General features: G+C 39.7%; 1 protein-coding gene across 1 annotated transcript in view; it reads right to left on the minus strand.

Annotated features, from left to right (window-relative positions):
- The window catches only part of SYT16 (synaptotagmin 16), a 264,517-nt gene that overhangs the window by 56,474 nt on the left and 184,419 nt on the right, over positions 1 to 23,624 (minus strand). Inside the window, 1 exon segment of the mRNA XM_033187801.1 lies at positions 5,178 to 5,390. Within this exon segment, the coding sequence (XP_033043692.1) occupies positions 5,178 to 5,390 (213 nt within the window).

Below are 23,624 nucleotides of genomic sequence, written 5' to 3' on the forward strand. Positions count from 1 at the left end.
AAAAAGAACATTATCTCATTATGGGGGGTATCAGAAGGTTTAATACTTTTTAAATATGAGTGTAGAGAATGTATATTTTTGTCAAAAGGATAAAATAGACACAGCATTTTGCTGGAGCTAATGACCACAAGACTTCTGCAATGGATCTAGAAAGCAAAAAGAGTCATCTAATGCGAAGATCATATGGTCTCCCAACCTAACCATGCTTCCTTTTCTCTGCAGTGTTTACTATATTCCCCTCTGCTCAAAAAGCTTCGGGGACCCTACCAAGTAAAAAGTTCTCTCCTTGATCCGTGGTCTTGGATTGATATGATCTGAGTTTAAATCCTGTCTCTGCCATAAGAATTTGGACAATATTCAAATTCTCTGAATCTTTGCTTCTTTATCTAAAAAATGATGAAAGCCATCAGAAGATCACTGTGGACACATGAAATAATATTCACCTGGCATGCAGCAGGCCTTCCATAAATATTAGCCTTGCTTACCTGCCTGGCCCGAACTGGCCTCATCCAGCCCATCCAACCCCATTTTCCACTGCTTCCCAAGTGACCATGCCTTATTCCTCTGGTCTCACCCGTTTATGAAAATGCTAGCTGTGTATTTCTGCTCACGGTGCCCCTCAACCCCTCCCTGTGTCCTGTCCTCCCTCCCCATAGAAAGCGCCAACAACTCCTGAGCCTTCCCTGCCTCCTTCAGTCTCCACACTTTGCTCTCTCAGCACTCCTCACCCCAATTCATCCCCTTTCGTCTTCCTACATGTCAAGGTTGTCCTCAGATGGTCAGGAAAAGCTGGCAGGATCTTCTTAAGAAATAGCTGCCCCCACTATTTGCCTCCCTTGCCCAAAGAGAAATTGAAGATCTCTTATCTCTTTGGCCTCTTTTCTCCTCCAGCAGACCCCATCCCAGGATGAAAGAAAATCAGAGATTTAGACAGGACAAGGGAGTGGGTTGGCAAAGTCTATGTCATAAAGCTCTTACATATACATCATATGGTAGCAATTGTTTTCCCTCGTTAGCCTGATACCTCAGCTATTAATAGAATGTAAGCTCCTGGATGGTACTAAGCCACATACATCTACTGCATAGTCTTTATCTGCCAGTGGGTTATCACTAACCCTTCAGAGAACTTAAAAGTCTAGGTAGGTAATAAACATTGAAAGCAGCCAGGTATGCGGCAATATGAGTGTTGGTGACAGGGATTCACCAGAGTATATGACCCATGTATAGTAAGCATTCAAACTTTAAAAATATGTTATCAACCAGACCATATAAAAACATCTTCAGGCAGGTCCTCGAGGCAGAACTTCAGACTCCTGATTTGGGGTTTTGTAAAATCACAGCAGGCCATTGAGAAAGTTCTCTATCTTCTTTGTTATCCTCAATTATTCAGTTCAGACGCCTTAGACACACTTTTATAGGACATCACAACATTTTTACATCCAGACTTTTGGTTATTTGGCAAACATACTAAAAACAGGCCACACAAAATGACAGAACAAGGAAAAATCCACATGCAAAAACCTACAACACAAAGCAGGATTTTCTTCTAAGTCTCTAATTAGCACACCCATTCCTCACATATACGAACAGTAAAATGTCCTATTAAACAGCGGGTCATCCATCAACATGTGTAGAACCCAGCAGGATTTCAGCACAAATTTTTACTTTACCAAGAAATTACCCCCATAAAATTATCTCATGACTTTAACTCCTACGGTGATAATACCAAGATCAGTAATAAGAGAATTTTCAAAAGCTACATTAAGCCTTGAAAAGCTATTCATAACTGAAAAACATAAGAATGATATTAACGTAACAAACCATTTTCCATGACAGACAAGCAAGGAATGAATGAGAGAAGCAAATCTGGGGTACAAGTCAAGTTGCGAGGAGGAGGAAAGGGAAAGGTGATTCACCTTTCCATAAAGCAGTCTTCCCGTGCCTTTAAATTAAAGAAGATCATGTCACCTTCAACACACGTACAAAAGTAATTGCCTGTTGTCAGATAAATGTATCCTGGCTTCTTAGAAATTATAGGCCATAACTATGTCACATCAACCAAATTTATTTTAACAGAGAAATTCTTCCACTTGCTTAGTCCATATCCCACTTTGATAGAATAAAACCCCATTATTCAAATACACTTTTCATACTCCCAAACCTCTTTCCCTGATCGCCACCCAAATACAAAGACTTCTGCTTACCATCTGTGACGGCAAGTTTTATGTGTCAACTTGGTTAGACTATAGGCGCCAATTATTCAATCAAACACTAAATCTAGGTAGTGCTGTGAAGGTATTTTATAGATGTGATTAAAGCCTATAATCAGTTGACTTTAACCAAAGGAGATTATCCTACATAAGCAGTCAGCTGAAAGACCTTAAGAGAACTGAGGTTCCCCTGGAAAAGAAGTTTAACCTAAGAACTACAGCTTCAGCTCATGCCTAGAGTTTCCCCCTACCTTTCTGCAACCTGTTCTGCAAATATGGGGGCTGTGTATTTCTGTTACCTAGCCAGCCACCACCTTCATATAAACCAGTTCTTTGCAATGAATCTCTTGGGATACACACACATACACACACACACACACACACACACACACCCCTGCATGTGCATGTGTTTGTATGTACATGTACATTCTGTATGTATATGTATGCATGTAATCCTGCTGGTTCTAGTTCTCCAATTGAACCATGACGGATATACCATCTCAAACAAAACTAAGTATACATTCTGGAGACAATTGATCTGGTTTTGAGGACACCAAGGTAATAATATCTAGCTTGTAGGAAACATCCTCAGAATAACTATTCCATAAGCAAAAATAAGGTTATTGCTAGGAAAAAAAAAAAAAAAGAAAAGCCCCAGGAAATGGACTAATATTCTGCAACTAACGTTTCATGCCTAAAGACCTTGCATACAGGCCTCCAATCCAGACCACTTAGACCAAAAACCCTCTTTGACATTATCGGGAATCCAGTGACAATTAGTGTGCAATGTAACATTAAATCAGATACACAGGACAAAAGAGAATTTGCCTGGAATATGGTTCCAAATAGCCTCACCACAGAATCTAGAATGAAGGATTTCACTTAAGATGAAATATGAGACAACCTACCACTAGCTCATTCATGTTTCAGATTTTACTTGGATTTGGCCCTTTAATTTCACTGTCCAACACTTTGGAATGCATTTTTAAAGTGGAAGAACTGTTTCTACAACTACATTTGGTCTTACAAAACAAGGTTTACAGTGGAATAAAACAGCTAAATAGAGAACAGGCATACCAAAAAATTCCTCTCTGGGCTGCATGCTTAATCTTTTCATGATTCTTTACCACCAAAGAAAATCCACTGATATAAAGATGAACAAAAAAAAATCAAGCAATAAAAACCATGTTAACATTTCCATGGCATCTGGTAACCTAAAATTTGGTATGTGTCTATTTCTATGAAAATCTTGCTGATTTTCTTCAAAATCTACAGGTACTTCATTCAATGTAGTAGATTTTTTTTTCCTCTTTAACCTTTTCTATCACCATCTGTCTAAAATTCAGAATTACCAGTTAGGACAAGAGATAATTTGCTGCTCATCCCAGGAGGGATAAGGGTTAGAATGGTTGTCAGAACTCTCAGAATATCAGCCATTTGTGTAAATCAGAAGCCAGACACTTGGGCTTTGGGGAAATGGGGCCATTAGCTTCAGGATTAAACAAGCTGTTCTCAGGGAATCAACTGCTATTAACTTTCATTAGCTAACATTTGCCCTCTCAATGGAGAGAAAGGAATGCTGTGATGTAACATCAGAGAAAGAGAAAAGCCAAGAGAGGGGGTGGGGAAATGACAGTGTCCGCGGCCACTGATGTTGTGGTTCGGTTATATAAGATCTTTATTTATTAATTTACCTTGAGCTAAAAAGAATGGCAATAAAATACATTATGTTGGTTTATGCCAATAAGTCAGACCACGTGACAGATAACAAGTTATTCCTGCTGAAAATTAGGGGTCTTTTTGTTAATTCTAGCTCTTTAATCCTTTATTCTGTCTGCATGTCCTGTGTTCATCCTCAAATCAAAATGTCTCCTCTTTTATCTTCTCTCAATTTCTGCACCATCCTTTTTGTCTGTCTGGGTTTGAAAACATGGAACATCTACAGCTATGCTCTCCTTTGACTGACCACCTTCCCAAAAGGAAAGAAGGAAAGGTTAGAGCGCAGGTAACTGAGATCAGGTCACGAAGGTGGGTGGCAGAGCATTTTCTCTTGCTTTTTTACCAAATACACTTCACAGACCCTTCCCTGTTACCATGGCTGTGTCTATTCAGGGCTCTGGTCATAAAGGAGTCGGGTAGATACTTTGACCTTTGCTTGGGAAACCACAAAGAAATAGTGTACTGTCCTGTTTGCATCCTCTCTCCAGGTTACTTTGGGTCTATGTTAGAGAGGGGAGGAGGACCTGTAACAAGGTCTGCCCACCATCCCAAGCTGGCCCTACCTTTGAGTATCCCCTCCCCTTTGTGAAATGTAAATTTAGGAAGATAATGCTGGAGAATGACATAAGACTTTGTGCTTACCCAGTAATTTTCATGCAGGTGGGGTGTGTAAGAAACTACAGGGACTGAGGATAAGGATGCAGGGGCATGTGCTGTTTGAAAAAGGTTATTTAATATTATTACACTACTTTTTTTATTTGAAAGATAAAAATACCCATTGCTTTCATAATGCAAACTAATTAGAAGAAAGGCTTTAAAATATCTTCTGGAGTTATATAGATATGTGGAAAACTTATTTTATGATTCTAAATGGGAGAAATGGCACAGACTCTCAACGTCAGCGGACAGGTACATGAAATTTTTGTATTTATCAAAAGGGAACAAGATTTGCTAAGCTCAATAAATGCTATTCTAAATTTAGGAAGAAGTGGCCGATAAGAAAGAAAGGGGTCCCACAACCTAGTATCGAGACCCACCCAGTTCTGATCCATTCCTTCTCTCAACCCTCCTGCATGGCAGTCCCCTTGGGAGGTTTAAAGCAGCCCCTTTGCTCCATGTGCTGCATCCTGTCTTATTTTCTTTTCCTTTCTGGACTCTCAGATGCAGAGTGCGGAGGCTGAATAACTCGGATGTGCTCTTACCATTGGCCATCCCTAGTCTAAAGAAAGGGTGTCAGGCAAAGAATACCTTCGCAGGCAGATACTTCTGTGCCATCTTCTCCGTGTGTCAACAACAAACGGCTGAATTTTGGTTTCTGCTCCAATCCTGTCTGCTTTCCTTTCTCAGATGTCACTGAACGGAAACTCTGGGACCGGGACACGGAAATCTCAAATTGTTTGATCACCTCCTCGTCACTGTCGGAAGATGTGGACAGCTCTTCGTCATCCCCAAAGCTGTTGACTGGGAGTAAACAAGAGCCATGAGTCTCCTGTGTGGCCTATGTGCTCGAATACAGAGATAGACTCTCCGGGAAAACAGAACAGAAGAACATGGACAATAAGCTTGAACAAAGGCACGCTCAAACTGTATAGAAAAAAATGGAAAACACTTCTGCAACACAAATTTGAATCCAAAGAAAAGAATGCTCCTGAAGGTAATTAGAAATACGGTATAAAGCTAGAACCCAACAGAAATCACTGGGACACCCATAGTCATCATAATGAACTCTCATGTTGAGCCAGGCAGCCCTGCTGATTTGTTATGTTGCTTAAATGTGTTCATAACTGGAAACAGAATGTGTATCAGCACATTTCCTTATATGCAGTTCTAGTCAACAACCATGGGATGTATGCTCTTCATCTCATCTCATTTATTAAAACACACATAGCCAATCCCTACTTCGGAGAAGGAGTATCTACAACATGATTTTCCAAAAGCTTTCTAGTTTTGAAGAGAGTCCACCCGGCGCAGTGGCTCATGCCTGTAATCCCAACACGTTGGGAGGCCAAAGTGGGCAGATCACTTGAGGTCAGGAGTTCGAGACCAGCCTGGCCAACATGGTGAAACCCTGTCTCTACAAAAAATACAAAAATTAGCCAGGTGTGGTGTCAGGCGCCTGTAATCCTGGCTACTCGGGAGGCTGAGGCAGGAGAATCACTTCAACCCAGGAAGCGGAGGTTGCAGTGAGCTGAGATTGCGCCACTGAACTCCAGGCTCGGTGACAGAGTGAGACTCCGTCTCAAAAAAAAAAAAAAGAAAAGAAAAGAGACTCATTGTGTGTGTGTGTTTTAACCCATTGAGAAATTTTCTGAATCTTTCTCAGCATCAACAATCCAACCTTTGAATTATTGATTTTTAAAAATAAGTTGTATATATTTGAGGTTTATAACATGATGGTATGGGATACATACAGATAGTAAAATCGTTCCTATAGTGAAGCAAATTAACATGTCTATCACCTTGCATAGTTACTTTTTTGTGTAACAAGAGCAGCTGAAATCTACTTATTCAACAAAAGTCCCTAATGACGTACAGTTTCATTCACTATAATCCACATCTTGTAGGTTAGATCTGTAGACTTGTTCATCCTGCATATCCATTTTGTATACTTTGACATGCATCCCTATTCCTGCCCCCTGCCCCTTGGTAACTATTTTATTCTGTTTCTGTATATTTGGACTTTTTTTTTTAGATTCCACATATAAGTGAAATGATGCACTATGTCTCTTTCTGTGTCTGGCTTACTTCATTTAGCATAATGTCCTCCAGTTCCATCCATGTTAGGGCAAATGACAGATCTTGTTTTTTAAATTGTTTTTTCATTGTCAATATAAAAATCTCGTTCCTTTCTAAGGCATATTTATGTACCACAATTTCTTCATCCATTCGCCTATTGATGGACACTTAGGTTGTTTCCTTATCTTCGCTACTGTGAATAATGCTGCAGTGAGCATGGGAGTGCAGATATCTTTATAAGGTAGTGATTTCACCTCCTGAGGTATATAACCAGAAGACGGACTTCTCAATCATATAGCAGTGTATTGTTAATTTTTTTTCTTTTCTTTGAGACAGAGTCCCACTCTGCCACCCAGGCTGGAGTGCACTGGTGCGATCTCAGCTCACTGCAACCTCTGCCTCCTAGGTTCAAGCAATTCTCATGCCTCAGCCACCAGAGTAGCTGAGATTACAGGCATGCACTACCATAGCTAGGTTTGTTTGTTTGTTGTTTGTTTGTTTGTTTAAGTAGAGACAGGGTTTCACCATGTTGGCCAGGGCCTCCCAAAGTGTTGGGATGACAGGCGTGAGCCACCATGCCCAGCCTATTATTAATTTATTTAGGAACTTCTATAGTGTTTTCCATAACAACTGCAACCATGTACATTCCCATCAACAGTGTGCTAGAGTTCCCTCTTCTCCATACCCTCACCAACACACGTTGTCTTTTATCTTTTTGATAACAGCCCTCCTAATGAAACACCCTTTGAATTATTCATACACTTTTCCCACATCTTGATATACCAGCACATGGGCCCTCTTTCAGTTTCTCCAACAGGCCGAGATTGTTCCTGCTGTTGAGCTCTTGGACTTTGTTGTTCCTTCTGCCTCTCCCAGGTGTTTACATGTCTGGCTCCTTCATATCGCAGGTCTCAGCTTGACTGGCACTTCATCCTACAGTCCTCCCTGAACATCCTCCCTTAAGTAGTTGTCTTCATAGCACTAAGCTTTAGTTCTCTGTTCTCCCCTATCACTTCCATGAAAGTAAGAATATTTCCTATTTTGTTAACTGATGTCTCTCAATATGTAAAACAATGCCTGCTGCATAGTAAGTAGTTCATAAACACTTGTTAAATATTGAATGACTTGGTGAATACCCAGAGTTCTCCTAAGCCTGAGTGTATATCCATGCACTCACACATACACACACATACACGGTTCCCTGTGCTTAGAATACTCTTCTCCAGCCCCTATATACACTAGTCAGGAATCTAACTCATCACTGAGGTCTCAGCTCAGACATCACTTCTTCCAGAAAGTCCTTCCCTGACCTCTTACATCAGGTTAAGAGCTCCCTCCATGTGCTGTAAAACAATGTTCTGTTCTCTCTTGTCAGTGCTCCCTCCCATGCCATGGCAGCATTACCTATCTAACTGCAAATTGCCCCACCTAACCTGCATATACCATGAGGGTAAGGAGCACATCAGACTGCCCACCTTTGCATCCAGGCCCTATCTCCAAGCCAGGCACACAGCAGACTACTCTGTAAATATTTGCTGAATGTGAATTGGAAACCACAAATAATGGGGAATAATTTTTAATCATTTTATATCCCAAAGTCACATAGTGATTCCAGAGAAGAATATGGTTGTTCATTCACAGATGGGTCCTGAAGATCACATCTGAATCAGAAGTCAGGAAGGAATAAAAAGCCATATTTCAAGTGAGAGAAAATACTTTTAAACACCAGCCTGGTCAAAACATGTATTCTCTGGCTTGTCTGAGAGCTGACATTCCTGGGGTTCTCTGGAAGACTGGCAATAATAACATACTTACTGAGTACTCATTATGCGTCAGACACTGTCATAAGTGCCTTACACACAAAACCTTTACGATTATTTCCATTTTTCCAAGTAAGAAAATTGAGGCAGAGAGAAGTATACAGCTGGCAGAAGATCACACTGCCAATAAAGAGCAGAACCAAGATCTGATTTAAAGCAGCCAGTCTCTAGCACCCACATTTCTAATCATAGTGCTGGAGAATCAGAGAGAGGTGGTGGAAAGAACTCTCACTCTGTGTACTCACATTAACTAGTGGAGCTCCTGTGGCCAAGTCTCTTAACCTCTCTTATGCCTTGTTTTTGGATCATTTTAAAGGTCTGCATCATCTCCCAGGTCTTTTCTAGCTCTAAAATTCTCCAACTCCAAACTTCCCCGACATGCATCAACATTCGATTTATTTTTTACTGATCTTCTCTTTCATGGAGCAGCTTCTCCAGAAACGTAAGAGTACATCTTTGTCATCTCACTTAATTCTATTGGCTGCATGTAACACCACAGTAGGACCTGGAAACCTAAGTGTCAGAAGAGACTAGATTTCCCAGCATTACTCCAATAAGCTATGCAAATACCATTCCATCAGAAAACCACCATAATGACCAGTCTCTTCATGCCTCCATGTGCTGGGCATAGCACTCTAGGATGGGATGGACCATTGCAAATAGGAGAGATCCAGGAACAACAGGAACAAAATCAAACTACTTCCACCTTTAGAGTACAGGACCAGCTAAGCACCTGGGGAGATACATGCATGTGAGGGGTGTCTGGATTAGACAACAATTGGAGTGTTTTCCAACTCTGAGATTCCATTCTAATTTATATTTTTAGGCCAATTTTTAAAATTTAAGTAGTCATAAGTCATCCATTTCAAATGAGTTAGTCAATGCATGGATATCTTTCCATCTATAAAATAATTGCAACTAATTTATTAGCATTTGGTTCTTGATTTTTTTTAGTGAGTCATTGATCATCCACAGAGCAAAAATTCTCCTTGCCTGATACACAATCATACAGTACTTATAACATTTCCCATATACTAAACATATAAACCAGCTACCTTCTTGGGAATTTGCATCTACCCATTCCATGAAGTAGGAATTATATTATGATTATATAGATAGAAACAAAAGGCAGAGAAAAGTTAAGTAACTTGTCATAAGGCAACAAATTTAAGAAATTACCAAAGTTGGGACTTAGGTGTAGCATCTATGTCCCTAACCACTGTGCATATCATCAGATTTCATTGCATTAGGAAGCTAGAGCCCTATCTAGCTTACTAGTCATAGCAAGGTTCAGGGAGTTCTCCTGCTTCCACCCTGACACCTGTCAAGAGTGCTTTCTTTGTGATGGATAAAGGAAGAACAGAGCAGTGAAAAGGGCAGTAGTGTAGATGTGAGTGCATACAGGCTTATTGCTCCTTGTGGGATTATAAATACATCCGCACATGCTGTTCTAAGCCTCACTCCCCAAGGACCTCAGGGAATTCTCAGTCTAAAAATGAAACCTGCGATCTCTTGCAAAGAGATCTTGCAAAGGCCACTGAGCAGCAATAGAAGTCAATAGTGGCCTGTTACAGTAATAAGAGCAATCCTTTATGCAGCATTTATCACATGCCAGGCACTGTTCTACTACTTGACATACGTTAACTTATTTACCCCTCACAACAACCTAAGGAAGTAGGTACTATTATTATCCCCAGGCTATGAATGAAGAAACTAAGGCACAATGAGGTTAATAACTTGCCACAGTCATAACAGTTTATAAGCAGTGGGCCAAGATTCAAATCTAAGCTGTCTTGCTCCGAAGTCCATGTTATTAATAGTCCATTATGCTCCCTCTACCATCTGTTTCCCCATGGAAAAAACTTCTTAAATTCTGGACAAAATGGATGCAACTGTGTTTTATCACCAGGAAAATAAAATTACATACATTGGGCTGGAAAACATTTTCATGAGCATCTATTCCCTCTACTTCATATAGAAAAACCAAAGCCAAAAAGCTGAAGTGATTTGCCCACCATCACACCAAACCAGGACCAATCTAAAGTCTACCATGTTCCAAGTCAATGGTTTTTCCAAAGCGTTTTCCAGTCTCTCCCCAGTGTTTGCCCATTGGTTTGTTTGTTTTCAAATTTCAAATTTGGCTCTTGTCTATTTGCAAGATCCCAGCTACTTGCCTTTCAATGTATCTATGCTACTAAATAGCTGATGTGGATTTCATTTAACTTAATCTTTGAAAGTCACAAGGTCTCCTCTAAGTTGTGACACTTATTTCAACAATAAGTTAGCATCTTCTGAAGCATCATATACATACCAAGTTGTAATCCCTTTCTAATTAAGTACCAAGGAAATAAGACAATAGAAATTTTTATTTTATCTTTTTATCTAATTTACCCTTATCCAATTAACTTGCTAATGTGACAGAAAAATAGTTACACAATTTTCATAAATGTGGATACACCTTGAAGCTGAAAGACTGTTCATCTCACTCAATCACAGAATTCAGACATATCTCAGATATCATCTAAATATCTGCCACCAAAGAGAAGACTGACTCTCCTGCAATCTTTCTGATACACGTACTCCAGCAGCTTCATCCCTTTATGAACACATAATCAAGGTGCTACTGTGGGCTTCTTGGACTGGCAGGCAGTTCATGACTTTCACAGTCAAAGAGGTATCCAAAAATGACCTATGAATATCAAGTTCCTATTGCAAGGAAGCCAGAGTGTTCCTCTCTCTGTAATTTTTAATCATTTTTTTCTAGTTTAAGGAGGGGCAGAGGAAATTCCATCTCTATCTTCCAAACAGACAGGATGGTGGGGTCTTAGTATGACAGAAACTGTCTGTTGGGAGTAGTATCAGCCATGGTTAGAGTGGTTAAGAGCGCAGAATGTGAAGCCACGCTGACAGAGTTTAAAACTGGGATATTACATTTGCAAGTCTGGGACCTAAGCAAGTTCCTTTAATCTCTCTAAACTTCACTGTCCTCATTTCTATATCCCTTACCTCTTAAAATTGTTGAGAAGACTAAATGAGTAAATCACATAAAGGCACTTAGCATATGTCTGGCATATGATACACTTTTTAAATGTTTAACTACTATTGTTATTTTCATCATCTTCATCAGCATCCCCCACCATGTCACTGCCCTTTGTGGAAATCCTTTTCTCCAGCTTGGCATTTATATGCAAAGGAAAGCATGTGCCCTCTCCCAGGGTCTGACTTTGAGAACTTACCATTAGGGTTGTTGTAGTGGAAGGGTGGAAAAAATGAGGGCTGGGGCAGGAGGAGATAGAGCTGATAGTGTGGGTTGTACTTCCCACCCTACCTTACAATGCTTTTTCCCAAGCCTGGAGGTGGAGTGCTCTGTAGGAGCTAACAACACTGCCTGGAAGTGGGAAGTGCCCAACACCTGCTCATTTTGTTGCTTCTTTTAAGGAAGCAAAATTACCAACTGGCGATGCAAAGAGAGGATTTCTTGAGCCTGTCTGCTGCTACTTTAGACATGGAGAAAAAAATTATAAATGATCAGAGCAGCGCCAAGCTTATTAATTCCTCCCACATAGAGCAATGCGGTGGAGGCAAGTACTGCTCACACTGTATAGATGGGAAGTAGAGACAGGTAGGGGGGGTTGTGCTCAGTGGTGCAGTACCTGAGTGCTACTTTCAACTACAATTTCAGGAAATCCCTTAGATATGAGATTTCTCCAATATCCACAGCAAATGGCTGCCCATGTTGGTTGGATAAGGATAGAAACAAGGGTAAGAAAAAGCAGAAGGGAGGTCAAAAATGACAACTGCCCACATTAGTCCCTAGGAAAAACGGCCACATTTCCAAAAGCACAATCTGGCCATTCCTGGACTCAAACAGGTTAGGAAAATAGTTTTATAAACTACCCAGTCTTGATTTTTTTTTTTTTTTGAGACTATTCCCTGAGGAAGTCTAAGGTTCCCCAAAGGAGCTTCAATGCCAATGTAGACATGGAGGTGTATAAGGGATGCAATACACAGGTTGGGCTCTGTACTCTTTTCAATCAGGGCTATTTTGTTTTAATATGCTTTGTATTTTTATAAGATTATGCTGGGGGGAGAAGGAAGCCTCTGACACATTAAGTTTGAAAAACGTTGATGTAAACCAACTCCCTCATTCTCCCTCATCCCCACCTCAAATAGAGAAACTAAGGCTGAGGCCACTTAAAAGACTTGAGTAAAATCAAATAGCTAGTAAGTGGCAGAAAAAAGATCAACATCTGGTCCTCCTGCAAATATCTGTTTTGTCACCCAAACCTTATACGAGATGTTTTGACAACTCCATTTCACATATGAACAAAGCGATGGCACTTGTAATAATTAAATATGAGTGAGTCAAACAGAAAATCTTCCATTACAATTAGTAACCTACAAAGCACTATACTAGGAAACAAGTTACAATATTGAAAATTCCAGTTCTGATAATGGCAGAGTGATTCAAACTAACCCCTCTACAAGTAAAAATTATAAATTCACAACAACATTTTTTAAGTCAACTATTTGAAGGCATGGTGAGCAAGAGCAGGCAGAAATTGGAGGAGATCCAATTTCTGAAAGAAGGGAACACAGATTATATATATACTTGCTGGGTTTGTTTTTTTTTTTTTTCATTGCTCTAGCAGCTACTGAGAAAGAGGTGTTAAAATCTTTAACTTTTATTTTGAAATTTTATTTCTTCTTTTAGTTTGTTACTTCTTCCTTCATGTATTTTTAAGCCCTTAATAGGTGCATACACGCTTACAATTTTGTGTTTTCTTGAACTGACCACTTTACCACTATAAAACATACTTCTTTCTTTTTCCTAATACTCCTTGTCTTCAAGTCTACTTTGTCTGATATTAATGTAACTGCACTAGCTTCCTTATGCTTTCAGTTTGCATAACTCATATTTTTAATTCTTTCATTTTCAACCCGTGTTTATATTTAATGTATGCTTCTTATAGTTATAATACAGTTGGGTCTTGCTTTTTTCTTCAGTTTGACAATCTGTACTTTCAAGTGAGAATTTATTTAATTTGCATTTAATGTAAGAACATTGTTGGGTTTAGGTATGTCATTTTGCTGTTTGTTTTCTATTTGTTGCGTCTGTTTTTTCATCTTCAGTTGCTCTTACTACTTTATATATGTGTTAATAACCTGTTCGCTTAAAATTCAATTTTAAATTGTCTATTAAGTTCTTTGGCTATACCTATTTGCATTTTCTTTTGTCAACGGTTGTTCTAGGGATTGTGTCCTATGTGAATCACAGTCTATTTTAAGACAGTGTTATATCAATTTACAAAATTTATACATTGCATTATACAATATTATACCATGGTACAATGATTTGTACTTTGCAACAGTATAAATAATTTACCTCCCCTCTCCTTTGTGTTATTGTTATCTCATATTTAACTTCACACTTTATCAACCCCACAATGCAATATTATATCTTTTATTAATCTCCGTACCTTGACATATAGTTGACCATAATGACGTGCAATTGAAAAGAGTGTTCTGCAGTTTTTGGATACAGAGTTCAATAAATATCAAATAATATCAATCTCTACACAGCTCTTACAGAAAGAAGAGAAAGAAAGAGCATTTCTGAACTCATTTTAAGAGGTCAGCATAATCCTTAACACCTTTTAACAAGACATCACAAATATAGAAAATCATATGCCAATATCTCTTATGATTATAGTCATAAAAAATTCCTCAGCAATATATTAAAAAAAGAAATCCAATAATGTATTTAAAGGATTATATATTATGATCACATAAGGTTTACCCTAGAAATGCAAGGTTGGTTTAAGATACTAAAGTTGATGCAATTTACCAAATTAACACAATAAAAAAGAAAAACCAAATAATCATCTCAACTCATACAGAAAACAATGCTGACAGAATTTATTGTCAATTTCTGATAAAAAATAAAAAATTTCACCATTCTATGGATATTTCTCAATCTTGAAAGAAAAGGAGTGTAGGGAATCTACTGAAACCCTATAGCTAAAATCAACTATGAGAACTACTTAGTGAATTTGGCAAGGTCATTATATAAAAATCGATTCTGTTTTTATATTCTAGTCATAAACTACATATGAAATTTTTTTTAATTCCATTTAGAAAGAGCATCAAACTGCACTAATACTTATAAATAAATTTAACAAAAAGCATTCAAAACTCTCACACTAAAAGCAATAAAATATTACTGAGAGAAAACAGAAGACTCAATATTGTTAACATGCTAATTTCCCTCAACCAGTATAATGATTTAATGCAATCCAAACCAAAATCCAAACAGACATTTTTGTCAAATCTGACAAGTAGACTCTGAAGTGTTTAAGAAAACATAAAGGACCTAGAATAGTCAAAATAATTTTTAAGAAGAACAAAGTAGGGGGACTAACCTATCTAATTTCAAGACTTACTACATAGCACATTAAATCAAGACAACTTGCTATAAGGATAGATCAATAAATCAATGAAGCAGAATAGAGAGTCCAGAAATAGCACCACACATGTATGTTCTATTATTTCTTCACAACAGTGCCAATGTAATTCAATATTAAAGTATTTTCAGAAACTGATGCTTGAGCATACGGGTATCTATTTGGGAAAAGAAACATCAACACTTCTATCTCACATTGAGTGTGTGTGTATGTGTATATGATTTTTATTAATTTGTATATATGTAGATCTACATATATATAATCTAACTGTAAAACTTTAAACTATAGAACACCCAGGAAAAAACTTCAGAGCAATCTTTTGTGACTTCAGGATATACAAAAGCATGAACCATACCAGAAAAAAAGTCCTAAGTTGGACTCCATCAAAATTAAAAACTTCTGTTCTTTGAACAATGTTATTTACAAAAAGGCAAACCATAGACTGAGGGAAAATAAAGGGCTTCTATCTAGAATTTATAAAGACCCTTTACAACTCATAAATAACACAACCAACAAAATTTAAAAATCCAGACACTTCATAAATTAATGTGTACAAATGGCCTATAAACAAATGAAAGATGCTCCACATCAGTGATCATCAGGGTAAGCCACAGTAAAACCACATGAGATATCAATGAATTGAGGGCAATTTTTAAAAATCTTTTCTTTTTTTAACTTTTAAGTTCAGGGGTACGTGTGCAGGTTTGTTACATAGGTAAACTTGTATCATGGGTTTTTTTTTTTTTTTTTTGTACAGATTATTTTATCACCCAGATATGAAGCCTAGTACCCGTTAGTTATTTTTCCTGATCCTCCTCCCCCTCCCACCCTCCACCTTCCCAAAGGTCCCAGTGTGTGTTGTTCCCCTCTATATGTCCATGTGTTCTCATCATTAGCTCCCACTTATAAGTGAGAACATGCGGTATTTGATTTTCTACTCCTGTGTTAGTTTGCTAAGGACGATGGCCTCCAGCTCCATCCATGTCCCAGCAAAGGACATGATCTCATTCTTTTTTATGGCTGCATAGTATTCCAGGGTGCATGTGTGCCACATTTTCTTTATCTAGTGTACCACTGATGGACATTTAGGCTAATTCCATGTCTTTGCTATCGACAAAATTTTTAAAAACTGAACATATCAAAATCAAAGAAGCAAAGCATCTGGAGCCCTCATACACTCCTGGTGAAAATGTAAAATGATAAAACTTTTGAACACTATTTGGCAGTTTCCCAAGAATTTAGGCCAGGTGTGGTGGCTCATGCCTGTAATCCCAGCACTGTGGGATGCCAGGGCGAGTAGATCAACTAAGATCAGAGGTCGAGACCAGCCTGGCCAGCATGGTGAAACACTTTCTCTACTAAAAAATATAAAAGTTAGCTGGGCATGGTGACACACGCCTGTAATCCCAGCTACTCCGGAGGCTGAGGCAAGAGAATCACTTGAACATGGGAGGTGGAGGTTGCAGTGAGCTGAGATTGTACCACTGCACTCCAGCGTGGGTGACAGAGCGAGACTCCTTCTCAAAAAAAAAAAAAAGAATTTAAACATAACATACAAACATAACATACATTTGACCATATAACCTAGCCACTCATTCCCAGATATTTTCCCAAGAAAAACAAACACACATGTTCACACAAAGACTTACACATGTTCATAGATGTTTCATGTGTAATAGTCAAAATCTGGAAGCAAAGAAAAGCCTGGCAACACATGAACAGATAAACAAATTGTGGTATATCAATACAATGGAATACTACTCAGAAATCAAAAGGAAGGAACTATTTATTACCTGCAACAACGTGAATGAATCTCAAAAACATTAAACTGAGTGGGAAAAAAGGTGAAAAAATGTGCATTATATAACTCCATTTATATAATAATCTAAAAATTCGAAATAATATATAGTGACAGAAAACTGATCCATGGTTGCCTGGGGTGGGGTTAGAGAGAGAGATGGATTACAAAGAGGCAAGAGGAAATTTTTGGAGTAATGTAAATATATGTTTTCTTGACTGTGGTATTTGTTTCACAAGTACAACATGTCAAAACTCATCAACTTGTGTACTTTATGTATGTGCAGTTTATTGTACTTCAGTTGTGCCCCAATGGAGTTTTTTTAATGGTGGCTTAAAAGAAATCTGTATCTTATAGCAGCCTTACCTCTTTCCATTGCAAGACCCAGATGATCTCCCCTTAGTGACTCAAATTTTCCCTGCATAAAGTCATTTCTGTGCAGTTGAGAAAGCTCAAATCCATAAGTCATGAGCCAATAAGCACTTGTCTTCCTGCTCTAAACCTAGGAAAGAAGGCTGAGTACCCATGAAATGTTGCATTTCTCTACTCCCTACTGTATTTACCGGGGAAGTTCTTCTGGCATTCCTATTTATATTGTGAGTTCCTAGATAAGCCTTTAAATCCAGCCCACAGCTTACTTGTCTGACCCCGTCCCCATGTCTCTAGTTATTGGACCCTCTTCCCTGTCCCAACAGCCATGAACTAAGGTCAAACCCAACTAACTGTGAATACAGACAATGATACTACAACCTGGGCCCTTCTGGTGCCATATTCAGCCCACTATATTTACACCCACGAGAAAAAAGTGTTTACCTATTGTGATGGTTAATATTGTCAACTTGATTGGACTGAAGGATGCAAAGTATTGTTCCTGGGTATATCTGTGAGGGTGTTGCCAAAAGAGATTAACATTTGAGTCAGTGAACTGGGAAAGGCAGACCTACCCTCAGTCTGGGCGGGAACCATCTAATCAGCTTCCACCATGGCCAGAATAAAAAGCTGGTGGAAGAACGTGGAAAAACTTGACTGGCTGAGTCTTCCAGCCTCCATATTTCTTCCATGTTGAATGCTTCCTGCCCTTGAACATCGGACTCCAAGTTCTTCAGCTTTGGGACTCTTGGATTTTCGACCACAGACTGAAGGCTGCATTGTTGGTTTCACTACTTTTGAGGTTTTGGGACTTGGACTGGCTTCCTTGCTCCTCAGCTTGCAGATAGCCTATTGCAGAACTTTACCTTGTGATCATGTGAGTCAGTACTCCTTAATAAACTCCCCTTTATATATACATCCATCCTATTATCTTTGTTCCTCTAGAGAACCCTGACTAATACACCTATGTCAGCCTCAAGTTGTCCTTGCATCTTTGAGCAGGGATTTGGGTTGCTGATTATTCACCTAAGGGATGCACCCTATATCAAGGGCTCCTCTAGCCTCTTTGAGGCTTATTTGCTTTCCCCACGAGGCCAAACCCATCAAAGGTAAAAGAAGAGCCATGATGAAAGTACTGAGAGGTAGGGTGATTGGTTCTGACTGCAGGGATCACAAAACCCTCAACTGTAGGTAGTGTTCTAAACAGATCCATATCTGTAGTCAGATTCACTGGGCCCTCGTTTCTCACTTCAAGGACTCTCTCAACTACCAATGTTTTCCGAACATTTGGCTTTGATGATTACTCTAAACTGTTTCATCACTGCAAAAAGACTCACCTAGACAAAAGCAAGTGTGAAACTGTCAGCCTCTCTAACTCGTCTAAGCTCTGCTCTCTCATGTGTATGCCTCCTACAAGGGAATTGCTTGATAGGACCCAAGTGTTGTGTTGTTTTCCTACTGTGGTGGCATTTGCATACAAATTAATGGCCAAGACTGTAATTTACTCTGCTGAGAACTGAGGTGACCTGATAATTAAATTTCTGTGCATGCAGAGAAAACACAACACCAAATGGTTGTTCTTGCTTTCTTTCCCCAAACCCCCAATATTTCTCTATCACTCCAATGAATCCTTACAAGCAAATGTTGTGTCAACATTTTAATTTACAAATTCTCTGATTAGAAAGATTTTTTTTTTAATCTCACTGCCATACATACTAGCCTGGGACGTGTAAACAGGTTGAAAAAGGTCATGAATGGCTCAGGCAATTTTCAGGTGTTATGAGTTTCTGGCTTTCTAGCTGTTCAGTTCATTCACTAGTCTTCCCATCCCATGCTGTAAATCATCCTCAAGGCAATTTCTAAAGTCATTCTTTTATCTCACAATAGAGCCAAGTCAAGCTACAGAGATAATTTCTATGAGGCAGTTACAAACTCTCCTCAGCATTGACTCTATAGTGAATATATCCAAATACATCACAACAACTGAAAATAAATAGACTGAATATTAAGAATAGACTCGGCCAGGCGCGGTGGCTCACGCCTATAATCCTAGCACTTTGGGAGGCTGAGGTGGGCAGATCACGAGGTCAAGCGATTGAGACCATCCTGGCTAACACAGTGAAACCCCGTCTCTACTAAAAACACAAAAAATCAGCCGGGTGTGGTGGTGGGCGCCTGTAGTCCCAGCTACTCAGGAGGCTGAGGCAGGAGAATGGCGTGAACCCGGGAGGCGGAGCTTGCAGTGAGCCGAGATCGTGCCACTGTACTTCAGCCTGGGCGACAGAGCAAGACTCCATCTCAAAAAAAAAAAAAAAAGAAGAAGAAGAAGAAGAATAGACTCACTGGCCAGGCACGGTGGCTCACATCTGTAATCCCAGCACTTTGGGAGGCCAAGGCAGGCACATCACCTAAGCCCAGGAGTTTGAAACCAGGCTGGGCAACATGAGGAAACTGTGCCTCTACAAAAAAAATACAAAAATTAGCTGAGCATGGTGGCACACACCTGTAGTCCCAGCTACTACTAAGGCAGAGGTGGGAGGATCACTTGAGCCTGGGAGATTGAGGCTGCAATGAGCCATGATCATACCACTGCACTCCAGCCTGGATGACAGAGTGAGACCCTATCTCAAAAAAAAAAAAAAAAAAAAAAAAATCACTTAACTAAGTAATACCTTTTTTAAAAGCCATATTCCAAAAAAAAAGAAAACATACAATCTGTAGATCAGATATTTGGTTGTGGTGTGCTCATACTGGAATAGCAGCCTCCAAATGATTCCCTATAAAATCTAATAATAAATAACTTTTCTCCATTTGCAAGAAGAAAAATGGAAAAGGTTTTCTAAATGTTCACTTTTCCCCCTAACACTTCTATGCCATGGATGCCTGTTATCACACACATGCTGACAAGAACAAGCAGGTAATAAAACAAATGAATATTAACAAAGAAACAGCTAATCATGTTTCTTTCTCCAGCTTGTTCAGTCATGGATATGCACATCCATGGCTGTGCCTGTTAAATGGCTTCCATAATCTACTCATATTTTCCACTGATAAAATGGTTCCTGATTCATGATGAAAATAAATCCATTAAAGTTTCATGGGGCTCCACAAAAAGCACCTCGACTTTTTAGGCATTCAACCACCTAAAAACAAGCCTGGCACCATTGAACAAAAAATTGCCCTAGGTATAATAATGCCCTTTGTTCCACTCATTTTCATAATTTTCATACAGAGTTTACCTTCCATTATTTTTCTTATTTACATTTTCTAAATAGGTTTATGTAGTCGTGACTCCCTGAACATTTCTGAGGAATTTGCAGTCTTAATTCATACTTCTCTAGTCTCTGCCCTTAGCGTCTATTATACTATTAAGAATAAAGCACATGCTTAAATAGTGAATGAACAAAGGCATTTAAAAATCAGTACAATACTGAATTAGGGTTCTGCATAGAAATAGAATCAATAGGATATAAATGTGTATAGAAAGATTTGTTATAAGAGATTAGCTTAGGCAATCATGGGAGCTGAGAAGTGCCAAGGTCTGCAGTCAGCATGCTGGAAACCCAAGAAAGCCAGTGATGTAGTTTCAGTCTGACTTTGCAGGTCTGAGAACCAGGGGAACCAATAGCATAAGTTCCAGAGTCCAAAGACTTAAGAATCAGGAGAGCAGATGATGTAAGTTTCAGTCTGAGGGCAGGAGAAGGCTCATGTCCTTGAGAAAGGATCCACTTTCCTCTACTGTCCAAAAACATCTTTTTCATTTCCATCTGAGACTTCACCAGAATGGACTTTACTGTCCACATTTCTACCAACAATCTGGACGTGATTATTTACGTATTCTCTTAGAAGATGGGAGTTTTCTCTAGACCGCTCCTCTTTTCTAAGCCCTTCCCAGAATCACTTTTAAAAGTTCCTTCGTGACAATCTTGGCATCTTCTAGCATGTACTTCAAAACCCTTCCAGCCTCTACCCATTACCCAGTTCCAAAGCTGCCCTCACATTTTTAGATATTTATTACAGCAGCACCCCACTGCTCAGAACCAATTTATGTCTTTCATGCTGCTATAAAAAAGTATCACAGTCTGAGTGATTTATAAACAGCACAAATTTATTTCTTATAGTTCTTGAGGCTAGAAGTCTGAAATCAGGAAGCCAGCATGCTTAGGCTCTGATGAGGGCCCTCTTCTGGGCTGCAGACAGCTGACTTCTCTTTTTATCCTCACATGACAGAAAGAGAGCTCACTAACTCCCTTGCCTTTTCTTATCAAGGCACTAATCCCATTCATGAGGGCTCCACCTCCATGACCTAATTACTTCCCAAAGACTCTACTTCTAAGTACCAACCTGTCAGGATTAGGGTTTTAACAAATGAGTGTTTTGGGGGGGCGTAAACATTTACTGCATAACACCCCACAAACACACAGAAGATAATACATTAAAGGGATTAAACTAGCTTAAGGAAAGTTGGAAAACAATCACAGAATACATAGTAATCTCATGCATACATGGAAGATTTACAAAAATTAGCCCTGTATTAGGCCACGAGCACAGAAGCTTCAGAGCTACAATTAGACCACATTCTAATTTCAACACCGTTAGAAATAAAAGTCTCTTAAAAATTACAAAAATGCTTTTGGAAACCAGAAACCACATTTTTAAATAATTGATGGGTCAAAGAAGAAGCCCTAACTGGAATGATAAAATATTTATAACTGAAAAATAATGAACACATCACATATCATATATTTGTGGGGTATATTAAAGTGGTACTTAAAGGAAATTCATGGATTAATTTAATGCACACGTTAGAAAGCAAAAAAAAGACTGAAAAATTAATATGATAAATGGTCAACTTAAGATGTCAACAGTTTAAACCAAAGCAAAATATAAGGAAGAACTATAAAAGATAAAAGCAGTTGTTAATAAAAATATTCATATAAAGAAAACATAACAAAATGAGAGAAGATAAAAACTGCATTTTTTTCTTTAAATGTCTCCCAGGCTAGAGTGCACAGCTCACTGCAGCGTCGACCACCCAGGCTCAAGGGATCCTCCCCACTCAGCCTCCCAAGGAACTGAGACTACAGGTGTGTACCACCACACCCAGCTAATTTTCTAATTTTTTATAAAGACAGAGTTTCACCAGGTTGCCCAGGCTGATCTCACCTAAACCTGGGCTTAGGTGATCTACCTGCCTCGGCCTCCCAAAGTGCTAGGAATACAGCCACCATGCCCAGCCAAAAACTGCATGTTTTAATGATAAGTCACTAACAAGATTGATTGAGATATAAGAGAATATATACAGTGAACCTTTAAAAATCCTAAGAGAAGGGGGCGGAGCAAGATGGCCAAATAGGAACAGCTCCAGTCTCCAACTCCCAGCACGAGCGACACAGAAGACCGGTGATTTCTGCATTTTCAACTGAGGTACTGGGGTCATCTCACTAGGGAGTGCCGGACAATCGGTGCTGGTCAGCTGCTGCAGCCCAACCAGCAAGAGCTGAAGCATGGCGAGGCATCACCTCACCTGGGAAGGGCAAGGGGGAAGGGAATCCCTTTTCCTAGCCAGGGGAACTGAGACACACAACACCTGGAAAATCGGGTAACTCCCACCCCAATATTGCGCTTTAAGCAAACGGGCACACCAGGAGAATATATCCCACACCTGGCCGGGAGGGTCCCACGCCCACGGAGCCTCCCTCATTGCTAACACAGCAGTCTGCGGTGATCTAACCGCAAGGCAGCAGCGAGGCTGGGGGAGGGGCGCCCGCCATTGCTGAGGCTTAAGTAGGTAAACAAAGCCGCTGGGAAGCTGGAACTGGGTGGAGCTCACAGCAGCTCAAGGAAACCTGCCTGTCTCTGTAGACTCCACCTCTGGGGACAGGGCACAGCTAAAAAAAAAAAAAAACAACAACAAAAAGGCAGCAGAACCTCTGCAGACACAAACATCTCTGTCTGACAGCTTTGAAGAGAGCAGTGGATCTCCCAACACGGAGGTTGAGATCTGAGAACGGACAGACTGCCTGCTCAAGTGGGTCCCTGACCCCTGAGTAGCCTAACTGGGAGACATCCCCTGCTAGGGGCAGTCTGACACCCCACACCTCACAGGGTGGAGTACACCCCTGAGAGGAAGCTTCCAAAGTAAGAATCAGACAGGTACACTCACTGTTCAGCAATATTCTATCTTCTGCAACCTCTGCTGCTGATACCCAGGCAAACAGGGTCGGGAGTGGACCTCAAGCAATCTCCAACAGACCTACAGCTGAGGGTCCTGACTGTCAGAAGGAAAACTATCAAACAGGAAGGACACCTATACCAAAACCCCATCAGTACGTCACCATCATCAAAAACCAGAGACAGATAAAACCACAAAGATGGGGAAAAAGCAGGGCAGAAAAGCTGGAAATTCAAAAAATAAGAGCGCATCTCCCCCTGCAAAGGAGCGCAGCTCATCGCCAGCAACGGATCAAAGCTGGTCAGAGAATGACTTTGACGAGATGAGAGAAGA

Source organism: Trachypithecus francoisi, unplaced genomic scaffold, assembly GCF_009764315.1.
Source record: "Trachypithecus francoisi isolate TF-2019V2 unplaced genomic scaffold, Tfra_2.0 Lachesis_group3, whole genome shotgun sequence".
In the NCBI taxonomy this organism is placed as follows: Eukaryota; Metazoa; Chordata; class Mammalia; order Primates; family Cercopithecidae; genus Trachypithecus; species Trachypithecus francoisi.